This window comes from Callorhinus ursinus, unplaced genomic scaffold (genome assembly GCF_003265705.2).
Source record: "Callorhinus ursinus isolate GAN/ISIS: 27379988/994484 unplaced genomic scaffold, GSC_fseal_2.0 scaffold14, whole genome shotgun sequence".
NCBI lineage: Eukaryota > Metazoa > Chordata > Mammalia > Carnivora > Otariidae > Callorhinus > Callorhinus ursinus.
In genome coordinates, this window is record NW_027397076.1 from 41,506,910 (window position 1) to 41,532,715 (window position 25,806).

Genomic DNA, 25,806 nt, shown 5'->3' on the forward strand with positions numbered 1-25,806 from the left:
ATCACAGTTTATGGCCACCCCGAGCTGAGAGCCCGCGCCTCTGCTCCGTCTCTGCAGCCGGTTTCCCCGCTCCGGTACCTGGGAGCTCTGGCGCACTCAGGCACCCCCGGTCTCTCTGTGACCCCGAGGGTCCTGAGACCACACTGTCCCGGGAGGATTCCACCCCCCCGCTTAGCCACTGCAGCGACGTCCTTCCACGGAGCCAACTTCTAAAAGGTCCGATTTTGTGCTCCGCGGCTCTAGCACTTGCCAGAAGCGGCCGGCGGAGGCCCCCTCCCCCGCCGTCTACCCTCCCGAATATCGCCTCGGATTCACTTCTCCGCACGTCCTACCTTCCAGAAAGTGGTCACTTTTCTGTTCAGAGAGTTGTTGCTACTCTCTTCTTCAGTCTCCTGTTGAGTTCGTAGGTGTTCAGAATGGTTTGATCCCTATTCAGCTGAATTCCTGAGACCAGACGAAATCTAGGTCTCCTACTCCTCCGCCATCTTGCTCCGCCCCTGAGAATGGGTGTTTCTTATGAGGCAACCTCAATTGGCTAGTTCTCTTTATGCTTTCATGACACTGGAAAAGCTGTTTGGGGGTAGTTTTCAAAGTACAATGAATTATTTTAGCATACACCACTTTGTCGCTAAGGTAATCCCCCCAGTGTCTGGAGAAGAAAATGGAAGATGAGTTTACTCTATATGGTCAGACAAGTTATTATAATAGGAGAACTATGGACTCAGAGCTAGCAGACAGGAGTTCAGATCAGAGAACTCATTTTTTTTGACCTTGTACATGTTGCAAGATTTTCAGAATATTGGTTTCCTAAATGATGATGCAAGGAATATAATTCTCTAATTAGTTTCTAGGGGTGATAAATGGATAGAAGGCTATAATGTATCACTTCTGATGGCTTAGTCATTGGAAATAATAACAGACTTGCACCTGATTATATTTTTTAATATCTGGGATGACTAAATGAATGTGTCTGAATTGCCCCATAGCTAATGCTGAGTCTCTTTTTGACTTTTCTTTGGGAATCTTTCATGATGATGATGTTATCCCCCAAATCAGAAGTATTATCTGCCATGTTATTCTGTCAGCCCTAAAGGGGTTGGAGTTATGTATGTTTATATTCCCAGCAGCTCGTAGTTCCTGAAACATAGGAGGCCCTCAAGAAATGCCAATTAAATGAATAAATGAGGTTTATTGAGGTTTATCTTTTGCTTTTTGATACTTCTACTAGAAGAAAGAGTACCAGGGGACATGATGATTTCATTATTAGGGGAACCTGCATCACCTTTTGGTCTTATGATGTCCCTGAAGTTTATTTAATTGATTTTAAAATAATTTATTTGCAACATATTACAAAGATCTAAGCTTATGTATTCAATATGATTATTCTACATAGGACTAGATACTGAAATTCCCCTGGCTTTGTCCTTTTTTTTTTTTTTTAAAGCTATTATATGTGCTACCAGATTTGTCCTCATGTAATATGTTCTTGGAGGGGAGATTTTCATTGAGAAGCATGATTAATAACAAAAATTTATTGGTTAGAAAAGCTAGTCATTTAAGAAGAAGATCCAAGTATGATTGCAACAATGGTCCTCTCTATCAATTTCTGTCATTTCGTTTTTCTCTATTCGACCCCAAAATTTTCTTTCAAAGGTCAGTTCTCTCATCATGTGCAATATGGGGCCTAAAATGTTGGCAATAAAATGGATAGTGTCAGGCATTTTTTTTTTTTTCAAAATGCCAAATGACTGTAATCATTTTTCTTGTGTGTAATCCTGATACATCTAGACAGACAGCAATGCCAGAAAGCCAGGTAGGATTATTCACACATATTGACAATTTTGCCAGTTTTGCTAATTCTTTAGTGATTATAAGCGTACCTAAACTGTGTTCATTGTAGAGCTGGTCTTTTATACCAGCATATTTTTAAGAGAGTGTAATATTTTTCTAAGATGAATTCTAGGCATATCATTTTTGGATCAGATTTAGATGTTAATAGTGTGTGATGGTGTATGAAAATACTTCTATTTTAACAAGGTTTGGCAGTGTTATATTAAAAAAAGCAGGTATAGCATATGCTCACACATTTAAAATTTGTATTTTGTTATTGCTTTTTCTTTCTCGTTCTTGAGAAGTATTGTGTTATAACCTTAATTTAAAAGAGTAGAAACTATAAGAAATATTTAACATTTAACCGTTTATCCATTTCCAGGAATGTGGATTTTTATAGCTATTTTTGGTGCCGTACTTTGTCTTAAAGTGCTTGATCAAAAGAAAAAGACAGTAATCCAGAAGAAAAATATTTTACACGATAGTGCATTGAAATCTTTAAACATCTGCTCATGGATCCTCGAAATTAATTTATTTATAGTTTTTTCCTTTACAAAAAGTTATGATTTCTAAAAGTATTCTTTTAGTAACCAGTAGGAAGAGCATGGGGTCTATTTGAGATCATTATAAAATCACAGGATGGGGCTCTAGAAATCATTAGACCACTCTCTCATTCAAAGTAGAAATGATTTCCGTAATATCCCTGATAAGTGTATTTATTTAGTGAACAAGTATTAATTGATTACCTATTATGAGCCAGATACTTGTTCGGTCATTGTGAACAGAGCGGTGAGCCAAGTAAGTAAATTCCCTGCCTCACAGAGCTTGCCTCCTAGTGGGAAGATATGGACCATAAACAAAATAAAACTGCTGTAATAATAGGAAGGGGTAAATGCCAATGAAAGAAGCAGGGTCAGGGGATGTGGTGATTTTATACAAGGTGGTCAAGGGAAGGTATCTTTGACATGATGGCATTTGTGCAGAGTCCTATGTTCCTGTAGGAATAGGCTGCATGGCTGTATGTATAAAGAACATTACAAACATAATGGCTCAGCAAGTGCAAAGGCCCTGGGGGCATGATGTATTTAGCAAAGGTTGAGTGTGGTTAGAGCACAGGGAGCAAGCAGGGAGAATGGTGAGAGAGGTGGCCAGGTGACAGATCACGTATGACACAAGTCTTCTTCACTTCCTAGAGTTTCCTTCAATGTCTGTCATGCTTCATGGGCAAGACCTATTTCTCAACACCCCATAAGGGACATGTATTTTCCATTTAGTCCACAAATCCACCTTATGAGGTAAGAAATATTATCTTAAGTTAGTTGACAGTGTAAGTAATTTGCCTGAGTCCAAAGCACACAAACTAGGGCTCTCTCGCTCTCTCTCTCGTAAGCAGATATTTGCAAGGTTTATTGGGCACTACTTAAGAATGGTGATAGAAAAATGGATTGGGATGTGCTGGCCACCAAATTTGAGGACTTCCATTTAAATGACTGTGTCTGAGCTTGTAATTGCTATTTTATAACTGATAAACAATTGAAAATTTGCTTGGTAAAATATGGTGAGTAACAGAAGTGACTCCATCTATCCGAGGATGATTTCCCTGTCACTTTGTAGCTGTAGCCTCTGTTAGATTTCAGTCAGTAGTAAAGCAAACAAAATGCTGAAATAAATATAAATCTTATCATTCAATTTCAGTTTCTATCCCTTGTAAATATATTTTCTTTCCAATTTTAGGTGCTTAAATTAGAACATGATGGTTATTTTAGAAATCATTTGTAGACTAGTGTAGTTTAGATGTTTAGATAATACCAGATAGTCACATAATTAATTGGATCTCTTTGGTTTAAAGTATGACAATTTTCCTTCTTTTTTTTTTTTTTACCAGCAGAGGGCATGCTTCACAACTCTGTTTGCCTTTGTCAACAAAAAGCAAAGATAATTATAAAGATTTTTTTTTTTTTAGGCTTTCAAAAATAAACTTTCGAATTCTCTGTACATCGTTTCCAAAACAAAAACATCGTGAAATGGGAATTTAGGATCTAGTCAATACAGGTTACATTTTATACTGTTCAAAGTCATCCAACAGAAATTAAAAGTTGTTTTTATAAATAAAGAAAAGAAAAAAATACAACAATAAATCCTTGCTGTGAGTCTTAACAATATTTAAAGAGGGAAAACAGGTTTATTTTGCTAAATAGAGCTATATATGAAAATAATGAAATGCAAATTTTAATAAATAGATGATTTGGGGGTAGGTCATCAAAGACTTTCTTTGAAGTTGTTTCTTTTTCAGGTAGGATGTTTCATTGGCAGGTATGCATATTAGAAAGAGCACTAAACTTGATTTGGGCTGCTTATGTTTTGCATAGTTTAGGACAAACGACCTGTCTACACCTCACTTTCCATATTTGTAAGGTGCACGTAGTCGTGCCTGCCTGAATTATTTGTGTGGATTACTGGAGAGAAGGGATGGAGAAAGAGAATCTGCATTGTAGGTCAGCTCCTTGACCTTAGACAAGTCTTTGACCATCTCTGGACCTCGATAATCTGGTTTGGAGTAGTTATCTATAATCTAGATGATATGTGGTCCCTGAAAGAACTTTTATGCTAAAATTTCATGGTAAAATGCTAGTAAACAAAGTGCTATATAAATGTACCTGAATAATAAGGCATGCATTTCCCTGTGTTTTAAAATTAAATTGTATGTGAATTTCCAGGAACATACTGTATTCTGAAGGCACAATGATCAGTATTGAAGGTCTGATTGGAAAGAGAGAAAGAAGCAAGACGTACGCAAGACATACGCGGAGACAATACGAATCAAATGAAGGCCCTTAAGAGGTAGCCAGTATGACTGACCCTCAAGGAAATGTAACACTTCTTCCCAAGCACCTTCTTTCCCAGAGACAAAGCAACCTTCGAGTCATACATGCATGACTTGTGAATGCACTCACTTATTCACTAACTGAAAAATTATCTTGCTCAGCCTGCTGATTCTTTTTTTTTTTTAAGATTTTATTTATTTGACAGAGAAAGACACAGCAAGAGAGGGAACACAAGCAGGGAACGTGGGAGGGGGAGAAGCAGGCTTCCCATGGAGCAGGGAGCCCGATGCGTGCGATGCAGGGCTCAATCCCAGGACCCTGAGATCATGACCTGAGCCAAAGGCAGACACTTAACAACTGAGACACCCAGGCGCCCCCAGCCTGCTAATTCTAAAGACATTTTACATGCTATCACATTTCCCACCCAATTTAGAGATGTTGCTTGGCTTTTTCTCTGCTCATGTCTGAGCAGAGATGAGATGCTCCCTTCTCTTTTATAGTACAGCTGTTCTTAGCTCAAGTTTTGGCTTTTTGAACACCTTTTTGTTCCCCCCCACCCCCTCCCAGCTGTTGCTTAGTAATCTCAGAAAGACCTGCTTTCCTTCGCCCTTTTCTGGCTCTCCTTATATTTCATTTAGATGAATTGAAAAGAACCTATCTGTGGATTACAAGTATAAGAGCAGTGCTGGTGATCCACTTGTGACAGGGATAAGGGAAACCCTGCTTTGAAGTGAAAATAGATATGACCAAGACTCCATTTCTAATAGCCTTGAAGTGCCCTTCAGAATTGACATAAAAGTTTCCAACTTTCTTTTAATTAAATATGCCTGCTCTTGTTGGTATTCAAGATGAAATGATACTTTTTATTACTTGCTTTTGCTTTTCAAAAAAGTTTTATTGAGGTATAATTAAGATGTAAGAAACCACACATATTTATACAATTTGATGCATTTGGGCAGATGCAGACACCCATGTTAGGATACCGTCCTAACAGTTAAGGTAATAGATGCATAACCTCCCAAGTTGCTTTGCATTTTGCATTTCTGCTTAGTTAATTGATACTGAAATGGTTTGAGTCACTGTTACCCGTTTATAATATATAGTATTTTAGATACCTGTAAATCAAATATGATTTTGTAGACTGACTTCTGGAACTATGATTAGGACATTTCTTACCTATGGGGAAAATGTAGAAATCAACTTTAAGACTATACCATATGGTTGATCTGGAACTTTTTTTTTTTTTTTTGAGCCTACTTCCTGTAGAAAGATTACAAATGAGGAATCTGCAAGTTGGTACTGCAATCTGGTTCTGGTTCTGTTGAAATCCAGCAAGTAACACATAGAGACATATTTATGTTTTTTTATTTAAATGTATTTATTGTATATCTACCATGTAGTAGGCATTGTTCTAGATACTTGGTGTGTACGAGTGAATAAGACAGATCAAAACTTTGGACCCTTATGGAGTCTAAATTCTGGTAGCTGGGGGTGGGGCAAGGGAAAGGCAATGGACATAATAAATAGATTATATAGTATAGTAGATAGTTAAAACTGCAGTGGTAAAAAGAAAAAATAGAATAGGGGGAGGAAGAGTGGGAGTGTGAGGCTGCGGGGGGTTTAATTTTAAAGAGGCTTTCAGGGTTAGCCACTTTCAGAGGCTGAGATTTGAGCAAAACTGAAAAAAGGCAAAGGAGGAAGTCATGTGGGTGTATCTACGCAAAGAGCATTCTAGGCAGAGGAATTAGTCCCTGCAAAAGTTCAGAGCGAGGGGAAGGTCAGGTGGATTTGAGGAACAGTGCGGGGGCCAGTGGTTGGCCTACAGTGAGGGAATGGAGTAGGAGTAGTAGGAGGGGAAGTCAGAGATCAGGGGCACAGGTTGCGGCTGGGCTCGTAAGCTGTTGCTTGGACTTGGATTTTACTCTGAGTGAGATGGAAGCCACTTGAGAGTACTGAATAGAGAGAGGAATGGCATGATTTGACTGACATGGTTAAAGCCTGCTTCTGGCTGCTCTGTTGGGAATAGACTGTTGGTGGATAAAAATAGAAGCTGAGGGACCTGTTAGGGGACTAACTCGACAATCCAGGTGAGAGATGATGTGGTGAGATGGGAATGGAAACAAGGATCTATGCGAGGAAGGGATTGTAATGATTTGCCATGGAATTTTGAGTGTGGAGGGTGGAGAAATGTTGGAAGGATGAAGGACAGTGAAAATTAGTAGGATCAATAGTCTGCAAGTTCCCAGGAGATTTGAGCATTTTTGGAGTGAACTGAGTAGAAGTGATGTGCTTGAAGATAGAGTGATCAGGAAGTGGGATGCTTGAAATTTTGGAGAACTTGTTGGTGATAAAAAGGTGAGGAATGGGTCTTGGGAGTGAGTGGCTAGGGTAGGGTGTGGGACATGATTATTGGAAGAGAGAAATTTGGGAAGAGGCTGGGGTGTTGAAGACCTTTCTTTGTATGAATTGAAATAGCGAAAAATTAGTATAGGAGTTGTGTTTTAGGAAGTCATAGGGAACTAGGAGTTAAAATTGTCAAATAGTGAGTGGGAATGACTCAAATATCAGTGGATGGTAGCAACAATGATTACATCTGATGAGATTCCAGCTAGGTAATTTTATGGAGTTACAGAGGAAAGGAGGGGGATGTAATGAGCAGGATGTTATGTCATACAAAGAGAATGTCACAGGAGAGGGAAGCTTCAGTGAGAAGCAAGGGGGACATCGACCCCACTTGTAGGCTCAGTTGTGTAAAGGTTGTGAGAGAAAGCACTTGAAATGTGAGGGAAGCAGACTGCTCAAGGAGGAGCCAGGATTTCTGGAAGGGAGAAAAGGTGAGCACTACTTTACCACTGAAAAGAGAAACCGAGACATGTCTTTCATGATCGAAATATATGCCTCTCAGAAAACTTCCCCCACCTCCCCCCCTTTTTAAAACCCAAGTTGTCAAATCTACAAGTATTTACCAAATACCTGCAGTACGTAAAGTACTATATTCTATGGTGCATGCAAAAGAAGACAGTGAAACATAAGCCATTGTAAGACTTAATTACAGTGACCTGCCCCACCATATTATTACCAGTCCCTGAGGATTTTTTCCATTGTCTGGACAAAGGGGGCAAGTAATGTCATTCTATGGAAAGGGGAGAGGTTGGAGGATTGAGAGAGTGCTCTGGGGTGGTGATAAAACCGTTTGACTCTTACTTTTCTGGTAACACTGTTCTGTTTATACCACTATGGGATCTTTTGATTGCAAGTTTCATTCGTATTAAAACCTCTTTACAACATCATCACTTAAGAGCAGCTAATTATATCTCCCCACAGTTTCTTCCGATGTTTGCATAGTTTTTAATTTGTTGTAATCATATGTATTTTTGTTTTGCTTTTTTTTTTTTATATATACGATGTGAAACACTATATATTGTGCTGCCTAGGGCATTAAAGAGGTCAGTCCTGTACATTTACAGGGAGGGAGCAGGGAGAAGTTTAACAACTTATCTTTCAAAACTAGTTCAAGGGAGCAATAGACCTCAAAGGTCTTATAGGCCAGTATTAATGCTAATCAAAGCGCTTCCATGTGCCACTGAACTAGTGCCCAGGCCCCACGAGGACAGCAGCTCCTTCGTTCAGGATCTCATCCTTTGTATCTCTTCCTCTGGCCTTTGATGTGTATCCTTGATCATACCCTTTAGTAAGCTGGCAAACCTGAGTAAGTGTTTCCCGGGAGTTGTGTCAGTCATTTTAGCAAACTAATCAAACTTAAGGAGGAGATCACTCCAATGGGTAGCCAGCCAGTCAGAAACATAGTTAATAGCCTGGGGCTTGTGACTGGCGTCTGAAGTGGAGGCTGGGGGGGGGGCAGTTTTATAAGACTGAACCTCTAACCTGTGGAATGTGAGGTTGACTCTGGGTGGGCAGTATCAGGATCGAGTTGAATTATCTGACACCCTGCTGGTGCCTGAGAATTGCTAGGTGTTGTATGTGGAGGTGTGGGGGATCCCTCTCCCCCCCACATTAAAATTGGGTACGGGAATCCTTGAAGGCTAAGTACTCCAGAAGTCCCTCCCATCTCCCTCCCCCAAAGGTAATCACTGTTTTGGACTTCTATCATTATAGATTCACTCTTTCTGATTTTGACCTTTATACAGTTTGAATCATAGAGTATGAATCTCTTTGGGTCTGGCTTCCTTTGTTTAACATGATGCTTGTGAGAGTCACCATTATTAATGGGAGGGGATAGTTTATTTTCATTGTTGCATGGCATTCCATGATAGGACTATACAATAATTTATTCTGTCTTGGAAGAATATTTAGATTGTTTCAGTTTTGGGCTATTCCATATAATGTTTTGAAAATCTTTGTAGATTTTTTGGGGGTACACATATTGAGGGAGTTGCCGGATGATAAGGTATGTGTATATTCAGTTCTGTAAATACTACCAGATGTTTTTACAAAGCGATTGCACCAATTTTAACTCCTTCCTATAATGCATGAGAGTTCCTTGTGCTCCACATTCTTGCCCACACTTGATATGGAACCTAGTTCACAACTACCAATGCCTTACCAAGGTATTGACCTTTTACTGTGCACTGGAGATTATAATAAGTAGTGCAGGGAATGAAAGAGAAAATAGATGATATAATTTCTGTCTTTGAGCTTCCCCTAATGTAGTTGGATAGCTAATACCTATGAAGAAGCTAAAGGATAATGTAGGCAGTTTATAAATAAAATGCTGAATTATAGGATTAAGCTAGTCATAGCTATATTTATTAATTGTGATTTAATTTTAGTTTATAGATTTGGTTCTCTTTTTAAAAAGTATAAGCAACAGGAAATGACAGTAATCTTAGTGGAAAAATAAATAAGTTGGTTCATCCAAACATTTGATCAAATTTATTTTGGTGTGTCTAAAAAATACTAATTTTTTGTTTGTAAGATTTTTCTTTATAAATACATGAGAATTTCTGAGAAAGTTCTCCTATATTGGCAAATAGGTGTAAGAAGAATTTATGTTGGCCAAGATGCTACCTCTTTCCATAATCTCACAGGTTTGAGAAAGTCTTTTCCCATCATTTCTGCAATGTGTCCCCCAGGCCACCTCTCCACTCTTCTGGTGAGCAAAGCCATACTTGTGCATAGTTTTTCTTTGTATTTTAAAAAATACTTTGTGTCAGGCACTGTGCTAAATGTTGACATAAATTAGCTCATTTAATCATCTCAATAGTTCTGGGATATAGGTTTTAGTAGTAGCCTCATTATATAGATAAGGAAACAGGTGCAGGGTGGTTAAGTAACTTGTTGAGAGTTACAAAGGATTCTCTGTGAAATTCTATTGATTAGCATCGAACCAGGCATATGAAAGGCCAGATGAATGATAGATTTACCTTTAGTGGATGATTGAATGGTCTGCTCTTCACTTTCATGGAACCACATACGCATACTGTCTCCCTATTTCACCTGCTTATGCGATCCTATGCAACACATTTAAGCTCTCTGTCCTTTAGCTTCTTTAGCAAATTCAGATGCTAAAGCTGATTAATCTTCTTAGTGGATTTTACGAGGTTAAATTTGGGTACTATAAAATGACAGCCATTGTTTACAACAAATTCAGCTAATTGCATTTGTGTTGAGGCTATTGAATAAATTGTATGGGAATATTCTGGGAGGATTTCTTGAGATGAAAATCTTTAGGTCACTTTTGAAGAAGGGGACATGCTTTGGTTCCATAGCATTTTGAATTTGTCATTCAGTTAAGTTGGAGGACAAAACCCCCTGGAATTAAATAGATTTGGTTCCTCTCATGTTAATATCCTCTTATGGCAGGATTATTTTTCAGTCAAATAAAATCTCTAGAATAAGAAGTAAGGGAGTCTAATAGTTGAAACTCACCCAGCTGAGTAAAAACCCAGCTTCCTTGGCATGATGCCCTGGTATCATTACAGAGCAGGTTAGCACTTGAGTGCTACAACTAGGAGAAAATTCTGAGGATATGAGAAGGTGCCTATGTTATGGAAGGTGAATTTCTCAGTTATAGGTGAGGTGTTTGACAGGATTAGAGAACATCACTTGTATCTTCCCTAGTGTCGGTAGAATTAGCTCTTGAGGAGAGATGGGCATTTCCAGCCCCTTCCTCATTTTTCTTCAATTACATCCTCTAGGTGCTGCTTCTGTTTTTGTTTTTGTTTTGTTTTTCTCTAAACCATGCTACCATCTGCATGGTACAGTAAAAAGTAGTATGTAATGGTTAAGAGAGTACTATGTGTTTGCCATTAATACATGAAGTTTTGGTTAAGGAGGGAAAAAAGATACCTACCTCTGTCATAAAAACTGTTGTTTGCATTTCTTTTTAAAGATTTTATTTATTTGATAGAGAGAGACACAGAGAGGGAACACAAGCAGGGGGAGTGGGAGAGGGAGAAGCAGGCTTCCCGCTGAGCAAGGAGCCCGATGTGGGGCTCCATCCCAGGACCCTGAGATCATGACCTGAGCCGAAGGCAGACGCTTAACAACTGAGCCACCCAGGCGCCCCTATTGTTTGCATTTTTATATCTAGGTTCAGTCTTTTTTATGATCGAGATACAATTGACATATAGCATTGTATTGGTTTCAGGTGTACAGCATGGTGATTCAGGGTTTGTATATATTGCAAAATGATCACTACAGTAGGTCTAGTTAATATCCATCACTACACTTCATTACAATTTTTTTTCTTGTGATGAGAACTTTTAAGATTTACTCTTTGCAATTTTCAAATACGCAGCACAGTGTGGTTAATTATGGGCACCGTGCTTCACATTATATCCTCAGGACTCACTCTTTTTATAAGTGGAAGTTTGTACCTTTTGGAGCACTGTCTTTTTAAAGATGTGAGTAAGGAAAGCAGATGAGGTAAGTAAACAAGCAAAAGGGGTGTTTTTAGGAGACGTTTTCTGGAAATATCTTTAAAATGTTAGGCTAAATTACATTTATTTAAAAATCTGTGGATCTGAAATCTTACCATGTCAGTCGAAACTTCAGATTTCCCCTCATACTGATATTCTGAGTGACAGGAATTGGCAATTTTACTTCTAAGGAAAATCTCCACTCCTCTTCTACTTGTGCTTATTTATCCATTAAATTCCTTTTAATTTTTTTAATCTTTACAACAGTGAACCTAAGATTTTCCTTGCCCTTCCAACTTGTATAATTTACACCTGACCTGTGATTTCCTATAGATTGTGTCTGATGGGGTTGGTCTATGTACTCTCCTTAAAAGAGGTGCTTAAAAATCAAATTCTGCTTTTCTTTGTAACCAATATGAACACTGTGTAATATTCCAGAGCAGTTCTATACTCTCTTAATAAAAATTAATTTAAGGGGCACCTGGGTGGCTCAGTCGGTCAAGCTTCGGACTCTTAATTTCGGCTGAGGTCATGATCTCAGGGTTCTGAGATCCAGCCTTGCATAGAGCTCTGGGCTCAGCCAGGAGGAGTCTGCTTAAGATTCTCTACCTTTCCCTCTGCCCTAACACTCTCCCCCGCCCCTGCTCGTGCGTACACGTGTTCTCTCCTCTCTCAAAAAAATTTAAAATTTTCTTTGGTTAAACGTGAACAGCTTTTAGTCAGAATGTTCCTTTGTAAGAAGGACCATGCTTGAGCAGAACTAACGTGTTCACTTTTTTTTTTTAAGAAGCTTACATCATTTGAATGCTTTTTCCCTCCCCTCATGTTCATCTGCTCTCACATCTTCGCCTGGACCACGGTTAAAACTTTCTCAGTGGTCCCTGCTTCCACCTCTGCCTTCCCACAGTGAAGTCACCACCCAAAAGCTAGAATGATCTTACAGGAATGTAAATTCAATCACACCATTTGCCTTTTCACAGCTCTCACAATAAAATCTAACTTCTGTCACCTGGCCTTCAGGAGCCACCCTGCTTCTTTCCTGTCATTCTCCTAGATGCTTCTTCAATTTCAGCTTGCTGCCTTTTTCCTCTTCCTTGAACATACCGAGTTCATTTCTAACTGCAGGCCTTTGTCCTTACTGTTCCCTTAACCTGGGATGATTTCCTCCAGATAATCATTCAGATTTCTGCTCAAGTAACAGTTTTCCAGAGATTCCTTCTCTGGTCACAACCTCTCCCCATTACTTTGTTTCATTTTTTTGTTATAGTGCTTATCATCACCTACCATATTATATACTTACTTGTTGATTGTTTCTTTCCACTGGAATAAAACCTCTAGAGAATGTGCATTTTGTTATGTCCACGGCTGTATTTCCAGAACTTAGAAGAGAGTCTAGTTTCTAGTGGACAATTGATATTTGATGAAGAAATGAATGAATTGTTGAATAAATTAGTTTGGCACATGTGGAGACCTATCAGCATAATTTATGGTTATTTTATCCAATTGACATTATGCCATGGTTTGAAGTCAGAATATTAAGTTCCTCTTGGTAAGGCAGTGAGAATAGTGAAGATGGTCTGAACCTTGAGACCCCTCCTTCCCCAAAGCAGAACCCGAGACAAGGCTTTCATATAGGTAGTTTATTTTGGGAAGTGATCCCAGGACACAGAAGTGGAGCATTTGGAAGAAAGAGAGGGAAGGAGGAATAGCCTATTTGAGGTGTATTTTGGAGCTGTTGACTGCTCTGGGCAACTATGACTCAGTCCCACTGGGCAGGCTTTGAGGAGTGGGATAATTACACAATTACACCCGAGTCACAGAAGAGTGGAATATTTATGCATTGGTTCCTCTGCGGTCGAGTGTTGTACCTGCTGTTAGCATCCACCCACTCCAGGTTGGCGTGTGTGTTGGAATGGCTGAATGGTTCTGTCCTGCCCCACGCGGCTGCAGTGGAAGTCCTGGCAGAAATCTGAGCGGAGGGGTTGTTCAGTTCCACCTGTGCACAGCTGGTTGCTGAAGTGCCAGGTGGAATAAAAAGGGATGGAGGAGGGTGGTAGCTGGATCACAAGACGCTTCTGATAGGTGATCTTCACTGTTTGCCTCTTAATCATCTTAATCTGGATCAGATTGGTTCTTCAAACTCCTTATGGGCAGAGTTGAGTCATTTTTCTTTTTGTTTACTTCCAAAACACCTTCACGGTTTGCAGCAGGTATTCAATAAGTAGGTATTCAAAATTTACTTTCTGACTGCCTTATTAACATTATTAGTCCATATTTATTTACTTTTGATCCTACATAGGTACTGTAAAAAGAAACAAAATACAGGCTAGTGTACATCTGTTATCTATGAGAAAAAAACAATCAACCCATGGATTAATCACATGTTCTTTTGTGTGTGTGGGGAGGTGGGGGACAGCAGAATTGGGGCATGGTTCATATACTATAAAATTCACCCATTTCAAGTGTACAGTTTAATGATGTTTGTATATTTGAAGAGTTGTGCAACTATCACCACAGTCCGCTTTAGGGCATTTCTATCACCCCAGAAGAAACCCCACACTTTTCAGCAGCCACCCTCTTTGCCTCTCACGTACCCCAAGCCCTAGACAACCACTCATCTACTTTGTTTCTCTTGATGTGTACCTATTCTGGATATTTCAGGTAAATGGAATCATATAATATAGAGTCACATGTACTCTTAAATCTTGCACATATCTACTGATATTCAACATGTATTTCCTGAGTACTTACTGTGAGCCAGGCCCTATGCTAGGCAGACCTGGTCCCAGGCGATAGTCCAGACAGAAACAAATAAAAAAAACCTAAAAAACACATAAAATAACTACTGAGGTAAGTGTTAGGATGAAAGCATAGAATACAAATAGAGAAAATTGATGGTGGAGCAGACGCTTTGAAGTGTGAGTTCATTAGAGCAACCTCTCTAAGCAGGTGCATTTATGCTGAACTCGAAGGAACTAGCCATATGAAGATGGAAGAAGGGTGTTCTATCAAGAGGGAACAGTACATGTAAAGGCTCTGATATGGGAAAGAACTTTGTGTATTTTAGGAACTGACGACAGACTAGACCCTTGTGGCTGTAGCTTAGTGAATACAGGGATAGGGGCACAAGATTATTGAAATCCAGGTGGGATGGAGATGGGGGAGGGTGACATGATGCAGGGCCTTAGAGATCATTATAAGTGGTTGGATTTTATTCATGGTGTGTGGGAAGCCTCTGAGGGTATCACAAAGAAGAGTGAAGTGAGCTGACTGATGTTTAATAGAGTCAGTCTTGCTGTGCGGCTAATGGCAGAGACATCAGACAGAGACCAGTTAGGAGGCTGTTCCAGTGGACTAGGCTAGTCAGGATGATGGCCTGGAAAGGGCTGATTTCAATGGAGATGCAGAGAAGTAAATATGTTCAAGCTATATTGTAGAACATAGAGAAAGAGGTGGCTCAGGCCCAAACCCTAACCAAATATTTAGAATTAGGAGAGGAGAAAGGGAGACTGAGGAAAGTCTCCAGGCAGAGAGAAAGCTGGAAGTATAAAGATATGGAAACCAAGGAAAATGGAGTAAGCAACTGTCAAAAGTTATGAGGATGTAAAAAAAAAAAAAAAAAAAAAAAAAAGAGGACAAAGAAGAGTGCATTAAGTATGGCAAGATCAAGGTTATCAGTGACTTTGCCCAAACAGTATTGGTGGAAAGATGGACGGGCATTTGGTTAGACTGGACTGAAAGGGGAATGTGCATGAAAAGATGGAGGTAGTTTGTGTAGACTCTTAGGAAGAGCAGAGAAGGAAGCAGAGGGGTAAGTGAATTAGGTGAGGGGCTTTGTCCCCTCCAGTTAGAATGTATTGAAACATTGGAATGTTAGAATTACTCAGGGGAGAGTGAGAGACCAGGAGAAAGAAGTTTTGGGAGAGAGGTCTGGGCAAGGCGAGAGGGGATCCTGAGCATGGCTGGAGACACTGGTCTTTAATAAAAGTAGTGGCATTTCCTCTATTGTAATCAGAGGAAAGAGGGAAGAGCAGGCTCATACAGGTTTGTCTGTTTGAGGTTGTGATGACAACAGAATTCCACTTTGGTGCCTTTCTTTTTCTCAGCAGAGCTGTATAGACTCTGAAAAATGGTGAGAATGTTGACCTTAAAGTGAGGGAGGGAAGAGTGCCCAGTGCAGGTAATCTTACCTGGACAAGGGGACAAAGCACAGAGGGGAATCTAGCTTATTGGTCAGGAGTGTGACTTAGAAAATGGGGCCATCAGCTTGTAGAGAGTGGGATCTGGTTGTGAGGTTTGCAGTTTCGGAAGTCTAAACTTCACTCTATAGATAGTAGAGAGCTGTCTGTGCAGGGTTTCATAGAAGAGGGAGTGATGTGAGGGAAGTGGTATTTAAGAAATGTGAATCTTTCACTGCCTTCGGTGGAGATAGGCGGGGAACAGAATGGAAGGACTCAAGAGGCAAATAAACATCCTGTTAACACAGACACTTTAGAGTCGGTGTTAGAAAATTAGTTAGGATCTATTTCAGTATCTGTATCTAACAGTGACCATTTGCGGAATGTCCTCAGTTTACAAATGGGGAAACTGAGGATCAGGGATAGAAAGGAAAATCTTGATCTATGAGACTTTCATTAGTCTGAGCAAATGGGCTTCTCCTCTGTGCTATCATGTCCAATGGTATGAATATTTGAATAGCAACATTGAGGGGGTGTAGCTTCTGACAGATACCTTGTGTTCTTTTACATATATGTGTGGACTCAAGTTAATCCATCACTTAACTCTTGTTTGAAATAGTCGCAAAAAAAAAAAGAAGCACTTGCAATGACCAATATGTGAGGCAGAAAGACATTTTAACAAAGTAGGTTCCAAAATAAAGCCCTGAATTGTATTTGTTTGGGCAGATAAGACTAACACAGACAAATTAGAAAATTATGGAAAAGCACATATACTTGAGAGCATCGTAGTACTTCACAAATTTTAAGTGCTTTAATCCTGAAAATGAAGACACTGATACAAATTGGAATGATTCATATGAATGAGTAGGATGCTGAAAAAGAAAATTACTAAGAGAAGCACTGATTTGTAATAGAAAATGGAGATTTAGGGTTGGAAGAGGGCATTCCAGATACGGTAAGACTCCCAGTTTAAGGAAGAGAAATGATTGTGGAATATTGAATATGTAGAGAGGCTTAATGAAAAGAGCACAGATTTAGTTAAAACCTCAGTGCTACCACTTTCCAGCTGTGCGATCTGGGACATGAAATGTAACCATCCCAGGATTCAGCTTCCTCATCTACATGACAGGGATAATAAATTTTCATGAAGGTTTGACATAAGGTAGGCACTGGGCATGGCACTCAATGTGTAGGAGCTATTATTTATGGAACAATATATATAGAGAGATTGATCATTCAGTCTATTCTTTCTATGAATATATGAATGTACTAGACACTGTTTTGGGTTCAGGGGATACAGCAGTTTATAAAAGCCCCAAGTTTCCATTTTCATGGAACTTCTATTCTTGTGGAGGGATGTGTATTGGAAGAAAAGAAAGAGCAGTGCGTGTGAAGCAGAAAAAGGTGGTTGAGGAGATAGTGAGGTGTGATGTTTGAGGTCAGAGGAAGCCAGGTCATATAGGGCTTTAGTGAAGGAACCAGCAAAGAAGACTGCGAAGTGATGGAGGAGACTTGAACGAGTAGTCTTTTGGAGGCCAAAATGAAGGGGCAAGTGTTTCAAAAAGCAGGAAGTGACCAGTAAAGTCATTTTTTTGCTGAATAGATGATGAAGAGAAGCCCTGAGAAATGACAGTTGGGTTTGACAGTGTTCAGGTTATTAGTGACATTGACAAGAGCTGTTTTAGGGAGACTAGCAGGGAATGAAACCAAATTAGAGTAAGTTTAAGAGAGAATGCAACAGGAAATCCAGACAGTAACCATAACCAATTCTTTCGAGAAGCTTTGCTGTAAAAGGGAACCAAGAAATAAAGAAGGTCAACAGAGGTGTGTGTGTGTGTGTGTGTGTGTGTGTGTATTTAAGATGGGAGATAAAGTTTTTACTTATGCTAATGGAAAGGAGCCAATAGAGGGGGAAACTGATGTAATTGAACTGTAGAATTCATGTTAGAAGTTGTGAGAAGTGTTCAGAAAGTGGATAATACAGGGCTTTAAAAGCCAATGAATAACCTTAGACTGTACATGGTAGGGAGCATGAAGGCTTTGTAGGTATTTGAATAGAGAAATGACATAAAAACCTATATATGTGCCCACAGTTAAATTCACTGAACTGATTTATAAGCATCATTATCTCTGATAACCCCCCTTAAAAATAAAAGATGGTAAAGTCTCAGCATTGTAAACAGCTCGTCCTTAGGTAGACTTACGATATGCTACAGAACATGTACTTTAATACTTTAGCCCATTTAATCCCACCAGCTATTTCACATTTTGTAGATGAGGAAACTGAGGCACAAAGATGAAACACCTTTTCCTAGGCAACAGCTGTAAGTAGTAGAGCCAACAATCTGGTTCTAGGATACAGCATCAAGCATCATGTTTGATTTTTTCTCTCTCCATGTAGTGCCTTTTAAACTGTAAATTCTTTTGGCCCCACGTATAGTTAATTTATGAGAATCTAAAAGAAGTTTGCTCTTGCCCTCACTTAAATATTTTGCCTCTCTGTTTCTGTTCTACAAATTGTATTTCATTTGTTATAGTTCATGTATATTATACTACACATATCATTGTGCATAATTTACCGACCCTATATACACAGATTCTATTCCTATACCTGTACACCAGTTGAGGCAGCGGTCAGATGCAGATTCAAGCAAATTAGAATGTTTTTAATAATAGTCACCTCGTGACTGCATCGTGCTTTACTGTTTTCTAAAAATGAGGACATAAGCAAGTTTACTTCATTCCCCTCGCAACCCCGTGTGTTAGAATAGATATAAATATTGCCTTTAAACAGATGAAGAATCAGAGACTCATAGAAACTGGCACAGTGCTTAGCTCAGAGGAGACACAATAAATAGTGGAATAGAAGAATAAATGAACAAATGGTCCAGAGTCACAGTCACAGAGTTTGGAAGAACAGAGCAGTAATAGAAAGCTGGGCCTCCTGACTGCTAAGCCAGGTCCTTTTCATTATACTGCAGTTGCCTTGAATTTTTTTAATCATTATTTTAAAATAAAACTCTTTGGCTCCCAAGTATGAGCAGTTAAAACATAATCAAAGGGATGAGATGGAATTCTTGACGAGCTGCATCTCAAATTGAGAGCTGGTTTTCAATTGAGTCGTAGCAGACCTCTCTTTGAGTCAATATCCAATTAATTTCTCAGCAGACTGCTAATAGAGACTGGATTGTAGGGAGGGCTCTTTTCGAGGTGAAATGGGTGAAGAAAAGACAATTCTCAATTACTGAAATCATTAAAATATTGAGGGTGATTTTTTACACATTTAGGGTGTGTTAGTTGTTCTGAGTTGGGCACATTCCAGCTTGGGTAATTGGTATCTGCCTCTGTGTCTACCTCTCCCCATTTATTGTAACAGGCTAGGAGGGCAATATGCTTTCTGGCATCCTATTTGGAGCACTTCTATAGATTTGCTTCCCATGATTAGATCTGCCAGATGCCATGCTTGAACTACGTCTATTATGGGGGTGGGTAAAGAAGAGCAGCTTCTCACATCCATCTTCTAATGCAAGCTGTGAGTTGGTTCTGGCTTCTCCTCTCTGAGAAGGTGGGCAGTAACGTTTGCTGGATGGGGAAGGCAGGTGGTGCCAAGGGGCTTGGGAAGGAGGTAGTGGGGAGCACATATTTTTACACTCTTAGTTAGCCAGGAGTGATTTCACATAGCCAAGTCACTGTTGCAATGTGATGGGCATTTGTCAAAATCAGTGTCGTGTACAGTTGTCAAAGTTTTGCTCTGTGGGGAAAAAGCTAAGGGGAGGACCGGTTTTTCAATGTGTCTTAGACATGAGCCATTTGTGGCGGGGCGTGGGGTTGGGGGGGAGGGATAACAGTTTATTTTTGTATGGGGTACGTGTTGTTATTGTCATCCTGTACAGATTGCAAGGCATTCTTCCACATCTCGATGAGAAGATACATGCAACTCTATTTTAGAGTTCCATGCTGTTGCATAAAACCAGTGAGCAGACCTGAGACCCCTCTTACAGCCAACTCATCTTGGTGGGGAGTGTCAGGATGCAGTGCTACATTAAATCTGTTATCTTAAAGAGCACACCAATATGGAACACTATTAGCAAATGGCATCCTTAAAAAAATTTTTTTTCTGAAAAAAGATGTCTGTATCATGTACTGTGTAAACATCATTTGAGCAACTGCAAATATCTTCATTTTTGAGAAAAATATTGGTCTTGGGGCGCGTGGGTGGCTCAGTCATTAAGTGTCTGCCTTCGGCTCAGGTCATGGTCCCAGGGTCCTGGAATCGAGCCCCGCATCGGGCTCCCTGCTCGGTGGGAAGCCTCCTTCTCCCTCTCCCACTCCCCCTGCTTGTGTTCCTTTTCTTGCTTTTTCTCTCTCTGTCAAATAAATAAATACAATCTTAAAAAAAAAAAGAAAAATATTGGTCTTTTTCACAGACACCTCTGTACTTGCCTTTATATTGAGTTGGGATTGTTTCCATTGAAACTGGGATGAAAGTTACATTCCTAAGTGTCAAAATAGAATGTCTACTCTGCTTGTCTGGCATCAATTAAAAAATGTAGACTCCCACATCCTGCAGCACTCAGCAGAGAGACCAACCTTGCATAGATAGCCTCCTGCTGAAGCATGTTTGAAACAGTATTTGGAGATAAATTTCAGTTCAAAAGACATACTATTTCATAAAAACTGAATAGTCTCTGAACTCTGTTGTTGGGCTCAAGTCATATCACCAGAATACAACGTATCTTAGCTAAAAGCCTTAGGTTTCTGGTACAATGTATTTGTTGAGTAATTTTTTTAAGCTTTCTTTCTTTGAGTTTGACTTGTTGAGTACAATTAAAACTTACGTTCTTAACTTTGATCAGAGGCCAAGTTAAGAAACAGCTATTTGAAGAATATATTTTTTCAAGATTTTATTTATTTGATAGAGAGAGAGAAAGCACAAGTAGGGGGAGCAGCAGAGGAAGAGGGAGAAGCAGGCTCTCTGGTGAGCAGGGAGCCAGATGTGGGGCTTGATCCCAGGACCCTGGGATCATGACCTGAGCTGAAGGCAGATGCTTAACTGACTGACTGAGCCACCCAGGTGGCCCTGAAGAATATTTCTTAATCAGTGTTGCAGTGCACATAGCAGGAGCTTTCAATAAACAGTTGAATTAATGAATGGATTCTGCTTCTTAAGGTCCCCCTACCCAGGAAGTATTATGTAAAAAACAAAACAAAACAAAACTCTTTCAAGGGTTTATTACCAGCCGAGTTTGTCTTTCCATATGGATTCACATACATACTTTTGATTTCATTACTTCCTAAGTGATTTCTGATCCATTTTAATTTTTAACTCAGCTGTTTTTATATACTTTAATATTATAAAAAAATTCTCTGCTTTGGAGCATTTAAAAATATATTTGTCTTTTTCATTATCTGCTGCTTGAAATGCTTCAAGTCTTATTGGGGAATGAGGTGGGCATATATGAAACATGAAAAAGAAAGCAGCAACAAAATAATAAAGAGTCCCAAAAGAGCTGTCTCAGGAGTAAGGGATCTACTCATTGCTGCCTATGAAGGAGAGAGCAGAGTTGAGTCTGGAGCTCAGGACCATGGTGGCACCCCGATATACAAACCCTCAAAGCTTGGCCTCTGCCAGGGCAATCCTCCAACCTGGCCATAACCCACTGTATTCATGAGAAGCACCAACTCATCCACCATGGAAGAATACTCATTGAAAGAAGGGCTTCATTGTGGTCATGATTTATAATCTTTGACCTATTTAAGTGATTTAAGCCTTAGGGAAGTTTATTGATTTTAGTTTGCTTCAACAAACATTTGTTGAGAGCCTCGATTTAAGTTGGGCACTTGACAAGAATGACAAGAATAGGTCTTCCCCTTGAGCTTTCTGTTTTGGGGCAACATTTCTGAGGCTATTCACTTTCTTCTACCGCAGAGATTCTTCCTTAGGTGTTCCAATATTATTTTATTTACAGATTTTGATAATTCACTTTAGGTGGTGGAACAACCCGAATAATTCAAGTGCTTTTAGATGAACTTATTTTGGGTTCAGATATTATTGTATTCTAGGAAGTTCAGCTTTCAGCAGGTCAGCCGTCATTCAGGAAGGGTGCAGACTTCCCTGGATTCTAGTCGAGCAGCTTATAGGGCATAATGTTTCTGGCCTCTTTCTAACACAGGCAATCTACATTCTGAACAAGGCTGTGCAACAATGGCACCCACAGCCAGAGAGAAGTACATTAGCATATCAGCTCAGGGATGAGTTGAGCACAACTATTTACTCCTTTGTCCTGGACCATGATGGATGACTGGTTTGAAAAGCAGGCAGAGATCTGTAGATACAGCACTCATTCTAAAATCTAGTGGTACCATGACTTTCCCCTGCTTGCTTTTTAAATTCAGCTACATGTAAAGAGGATGCTGCAAAGAAGCACACTATAATTCCTGAGTTGTGCTATCTGCTGCACCAAGATTCTTAAAACTGTAACGCAAGCTTGTTTTCTTTGACTTTTGAAAAGAAAAAATAGGTATTATCTCTCCTCACTTATGAAATTGGATGCTTACAAATTATAGCAAAATTAGGACTTTAATGACTTTGTTTATATTTGGAGGAGGGAATCCAGCTCCATAAGATGAGTTTCTGAAAGAAAATAATTTGTAGGTTCTGTTCAAAATAATTCCCCAGTTATTTTCTTGGAATTCATTTTTTTTTTTTTTTTTGACCAAGAGAATCACTTTGTAGCGGAAACTGTCTTCAGTGGTGAAGAATGTGAGTTTCCGACCTGGATGATCTGCTTGTCTTTTCCCTGGTTTTGCTTCTGTCAAGATCTGTTTATATAATGTCATATTTTTATGTAATTATTCAAAATTTGAATGATTTTAGTTTTCAAACATAGAAAGTCGGTTAGCTATTGACCCTGATACATCTATAAATATATTTCTTGGGATAAAAAAATGGTTTTTGAATCTCTCTTGTGTATTCCATTATTTTAGAAGATTCTACAGAGAAACGGCTATGATAAGGAAGAAGGTAAACATTACCAATACATGTGTACTGAGTTGTTTCACCAGAGAGCTCTTTCTCTGTGAGGACTCAATTTTATTTTTGCTTGAATGAATACCATATACTGAAGATCTAATTACATTTGTGATTTCATGATTATTGACCAACCATATGCACACACACTTTTTTTTTTTTACTATATACGAACAACTTTTATTTTTATTTGATGCAATTAATAGGTTAAGTGATTTTTTTTTTCCAGCTATCATGGCTCATATGTGATAGACCTTTTTGTATAACTTAGATCAGTTGATGTGGGTCCTGACACTTTCATGAAATAAGATGAACATGATACAAAAGATGGTGTGGCATAGTACACACAAATCCCTTTGTGTGTACTATTTATTCAGTGGTCGTTAGGGGAAGCTATGAGATGCCATAAGAAAAATGATATTCCAGGGTGATGGGTGCAAGCTGAGTTAGGTGAGAAGTCTGGCAATGTGTTGAATGGTCCAGTGCTGTGATTACCAGTGCATGTCCAATTCAAAACCAAACGGAACCAAGAAATGTACAGACTTGTATCTTGCATCTAAATACAGTAATGAGAAAAATCCTTTTGTATATAATAACATAACCTTTTAAGCTAAAAAAGAAAAAAAATCTCATTTGGTAGTTCTGAAAAATCATAGTTCAGTGGAAATAAGTGCATTTGGTTTATTTGCTCACATTCCAAAACAGGAGCAACAAAGAGAAAGGGAAACATGTTATTAGAAAATGGTTAGAGAAATCAAAAAACTTTTGAAAAGGAAATAGCTGATATGTTAAGATTTGATAACTTACTTTCTTTTTCATGAATTCTTAGGCTTTTTGTCCATTATATTAATACTGTGTCCCTGAACAGGAGATATTTGTATCTCATAAGTAAATATTAGAAACCCTTGAATTTTGGGTGCCTGGGTGGCTCAGTTGGTTAAGCGACTGCCTTCGGCTCAGGTCATGATCTTGGAGTCCTGCGATCGAGTCCCACGTCGGGCTCCCTGCTCAGCAGGGGGTCTGCTTCTCCCTCTGACCCTCTTCCCTCTCATGCTGTCTCTCATTCTCTCTCTCACAAATAAATAAATAAAATCTTTAAAAAAAAAAAAGAAACCCTTGAATCTTGAATTCTGAACTTCATTTCAGTTGAGTGTTTAAAAATCACCCCATAGCTGGGGAGGGACAAAATAGGGAGAGGTTGGTAAAAGGGTACAAACTTACAGTTATAAGGTGAATAAGGTCTGAGGATCTAAAGTATAACTTGATGACTGTAGTTGATAACACAGTATTGTATAATTGAAATTTGCTAAGAGAGAACTTTGATGTGGTGGATCCCATTAACTTGATGGTGTATGTGTATATATGTATTACACAGTATATCTGTATATTAAGTCATCACATTGTAAACTTTAAATACCTTAAAATTTTGTCAATTATACCCCTTAAATAACAAAATTCACCCAAATAAATTGGAAGCTCAGTTGGCTTTGTTAAATGAATCATGATTCTGGCAGCCCCCCAGTTAGCAAGTAGAGAGGCAGTCTAAGGAATTGTACAAAAATGGAAGGTTTTTATAGAAGGAGGGTGGGGGCATGAAAGTTATTAGCAAAAGAAAAGGATTGTTGTAGGTGAGGCAGCTTTTTAGGGAGAAAAGCAAGATGCTGATGATCTTATCATGCAGAGGATCTCATCTTTCTTGGAGGGGGAGAGGTGGAGAGGGCGTATGTGGCAGACGTATTTGGCATGGATTGAAAAATTCTTGCCTGACTGGTTAAGACTACATTTTTGGGAAGTTGAAACTGCAATTAGATTATGTATTGAGCACTGGTTGGAGAACTTGGTCTAAGTGACACCATTTGGGCCTGTTTTTGTTTTTTAACAATTCCCCTCTTTTAATCAGACTCTAAATGAGAGATGTGATCAAACTTCAAAGCTTTAGTGTCACTCTCAGATACCGCCCCGAAGTTCCCATAGGTTATCGATCCTCTGTGTGCCATCTGTAGGCCATGATATTTTTACTTACCTCTGTAATAGTCACAGGTCACATCTTCCAGTTTACATTTAAGTTGGTAATTTTTTGTTGTTTTTTTTAAACATTCTTGTTTTAGGGCGATCACTTGTTTGGTGGTTAATGGCTGCAAAGATACCTTTAAAGCTTTTGAAAGAAGACAATGCAACAGGAAGATTATTATGATTACTGTAAGCAGGATGATTCCCAATATTTGGAGTGCAGTTTAGAGGCATGGTCTCCAACACCCAAACCAATCAAAATCAAATAAGTCAAAGAAAGACCCCATAGAAGGAGTCACCCTTTTAAGACAAGCAGTTTGTTCTTAGGTGATTGAATGTTAACTTCCCCAAAAGTGTTAAACCAGGCACAGCAGGTGGTGTTGGACAGAGCACAGACACTCAACTAAAAGATAATCAGGAGCTATTTTATTATCAAGGACAACTTTGGCTAGAGAGATTAAGGATCTTTGTTGGGGTGCTATTGCTTTAGCAGCAGATTGTGTAATAATTTTAAGAATTAAGGCGTTCTTGATCATAGCCTCATTTACATTTATCCCTAGCCAGGGAAATAGAAACCTGCCCAAAGGAGTAAGTTCTGAATTGAGAAAACCTCCTGATAGGTCTTTTTTAACTCAACAATGTAAATTTAGGGGAGTCAACCAATGACATGTCTTATTTGGCCTGTGAAAAGTTAGGGGCACAGATTTTTTTCCTAGCCAAAAATAGTTTACACCCCTTAGCAGTGCCCTGGGAGACACAGATGAGGGCACCATCCTTCTAGGCCAATGTCAGAGTAAAGAAAAGGCAAAGAAGGAGAAAGTGTTTTGTGTGCAGCTAGAGTGTAATCTTGATCAGATGTCTCACGTGGAAGCAGTTCACCTCAATGTCAACTACTTCTCTTCTTCATTAATTTGGTTTAGAGGTCTCTAGCATTTTCTAGTTTTGCAGTAGTGTTGGTGGTTAGGATCACTTGGTAGGGTCCCTTTTAATGGTCCCTTTTAATGAAGACTGTCTTCTTCTGAGGACGTTTTATAATACTAAGTTACCAGGGA

At 39.2% G+C, this 25,806-nt stretch overlaps 1 protein-coding gene across 15 annotated transcripts in view; it reads left to right on the top strand.

Annotated features, from left to right (window-relative positions):
* Positions 1–25,806, top strand: part of TAFA2 (TAFA chemokine like family member 2) — a 480,355-nt gene that overhangs the window by 191,950 nt on the left and 262,599 nt on the right. Inside the window, exon 1 of one of the 15 annotated variants that reach the window (XM_073900736.1) lies at positions 4,579–4,671. The exons of 13 other annotated variants lie outside the window; for them this stretch is intronic. In XM_073900736.1, the coding sequence (XP_073756837.1) occupies positions 4,655–4,671 (17 nt within the window). In that variant the 5' untranslated portion in view covers positions 4,579–4,654. Of the gene's footprint in view, positions 1–4,578; positions 4,672–25,806 lie in introns of those variants that run through there. One more of the 15 variants, XM_073900741.1, reaches the window with a different exon arrangement.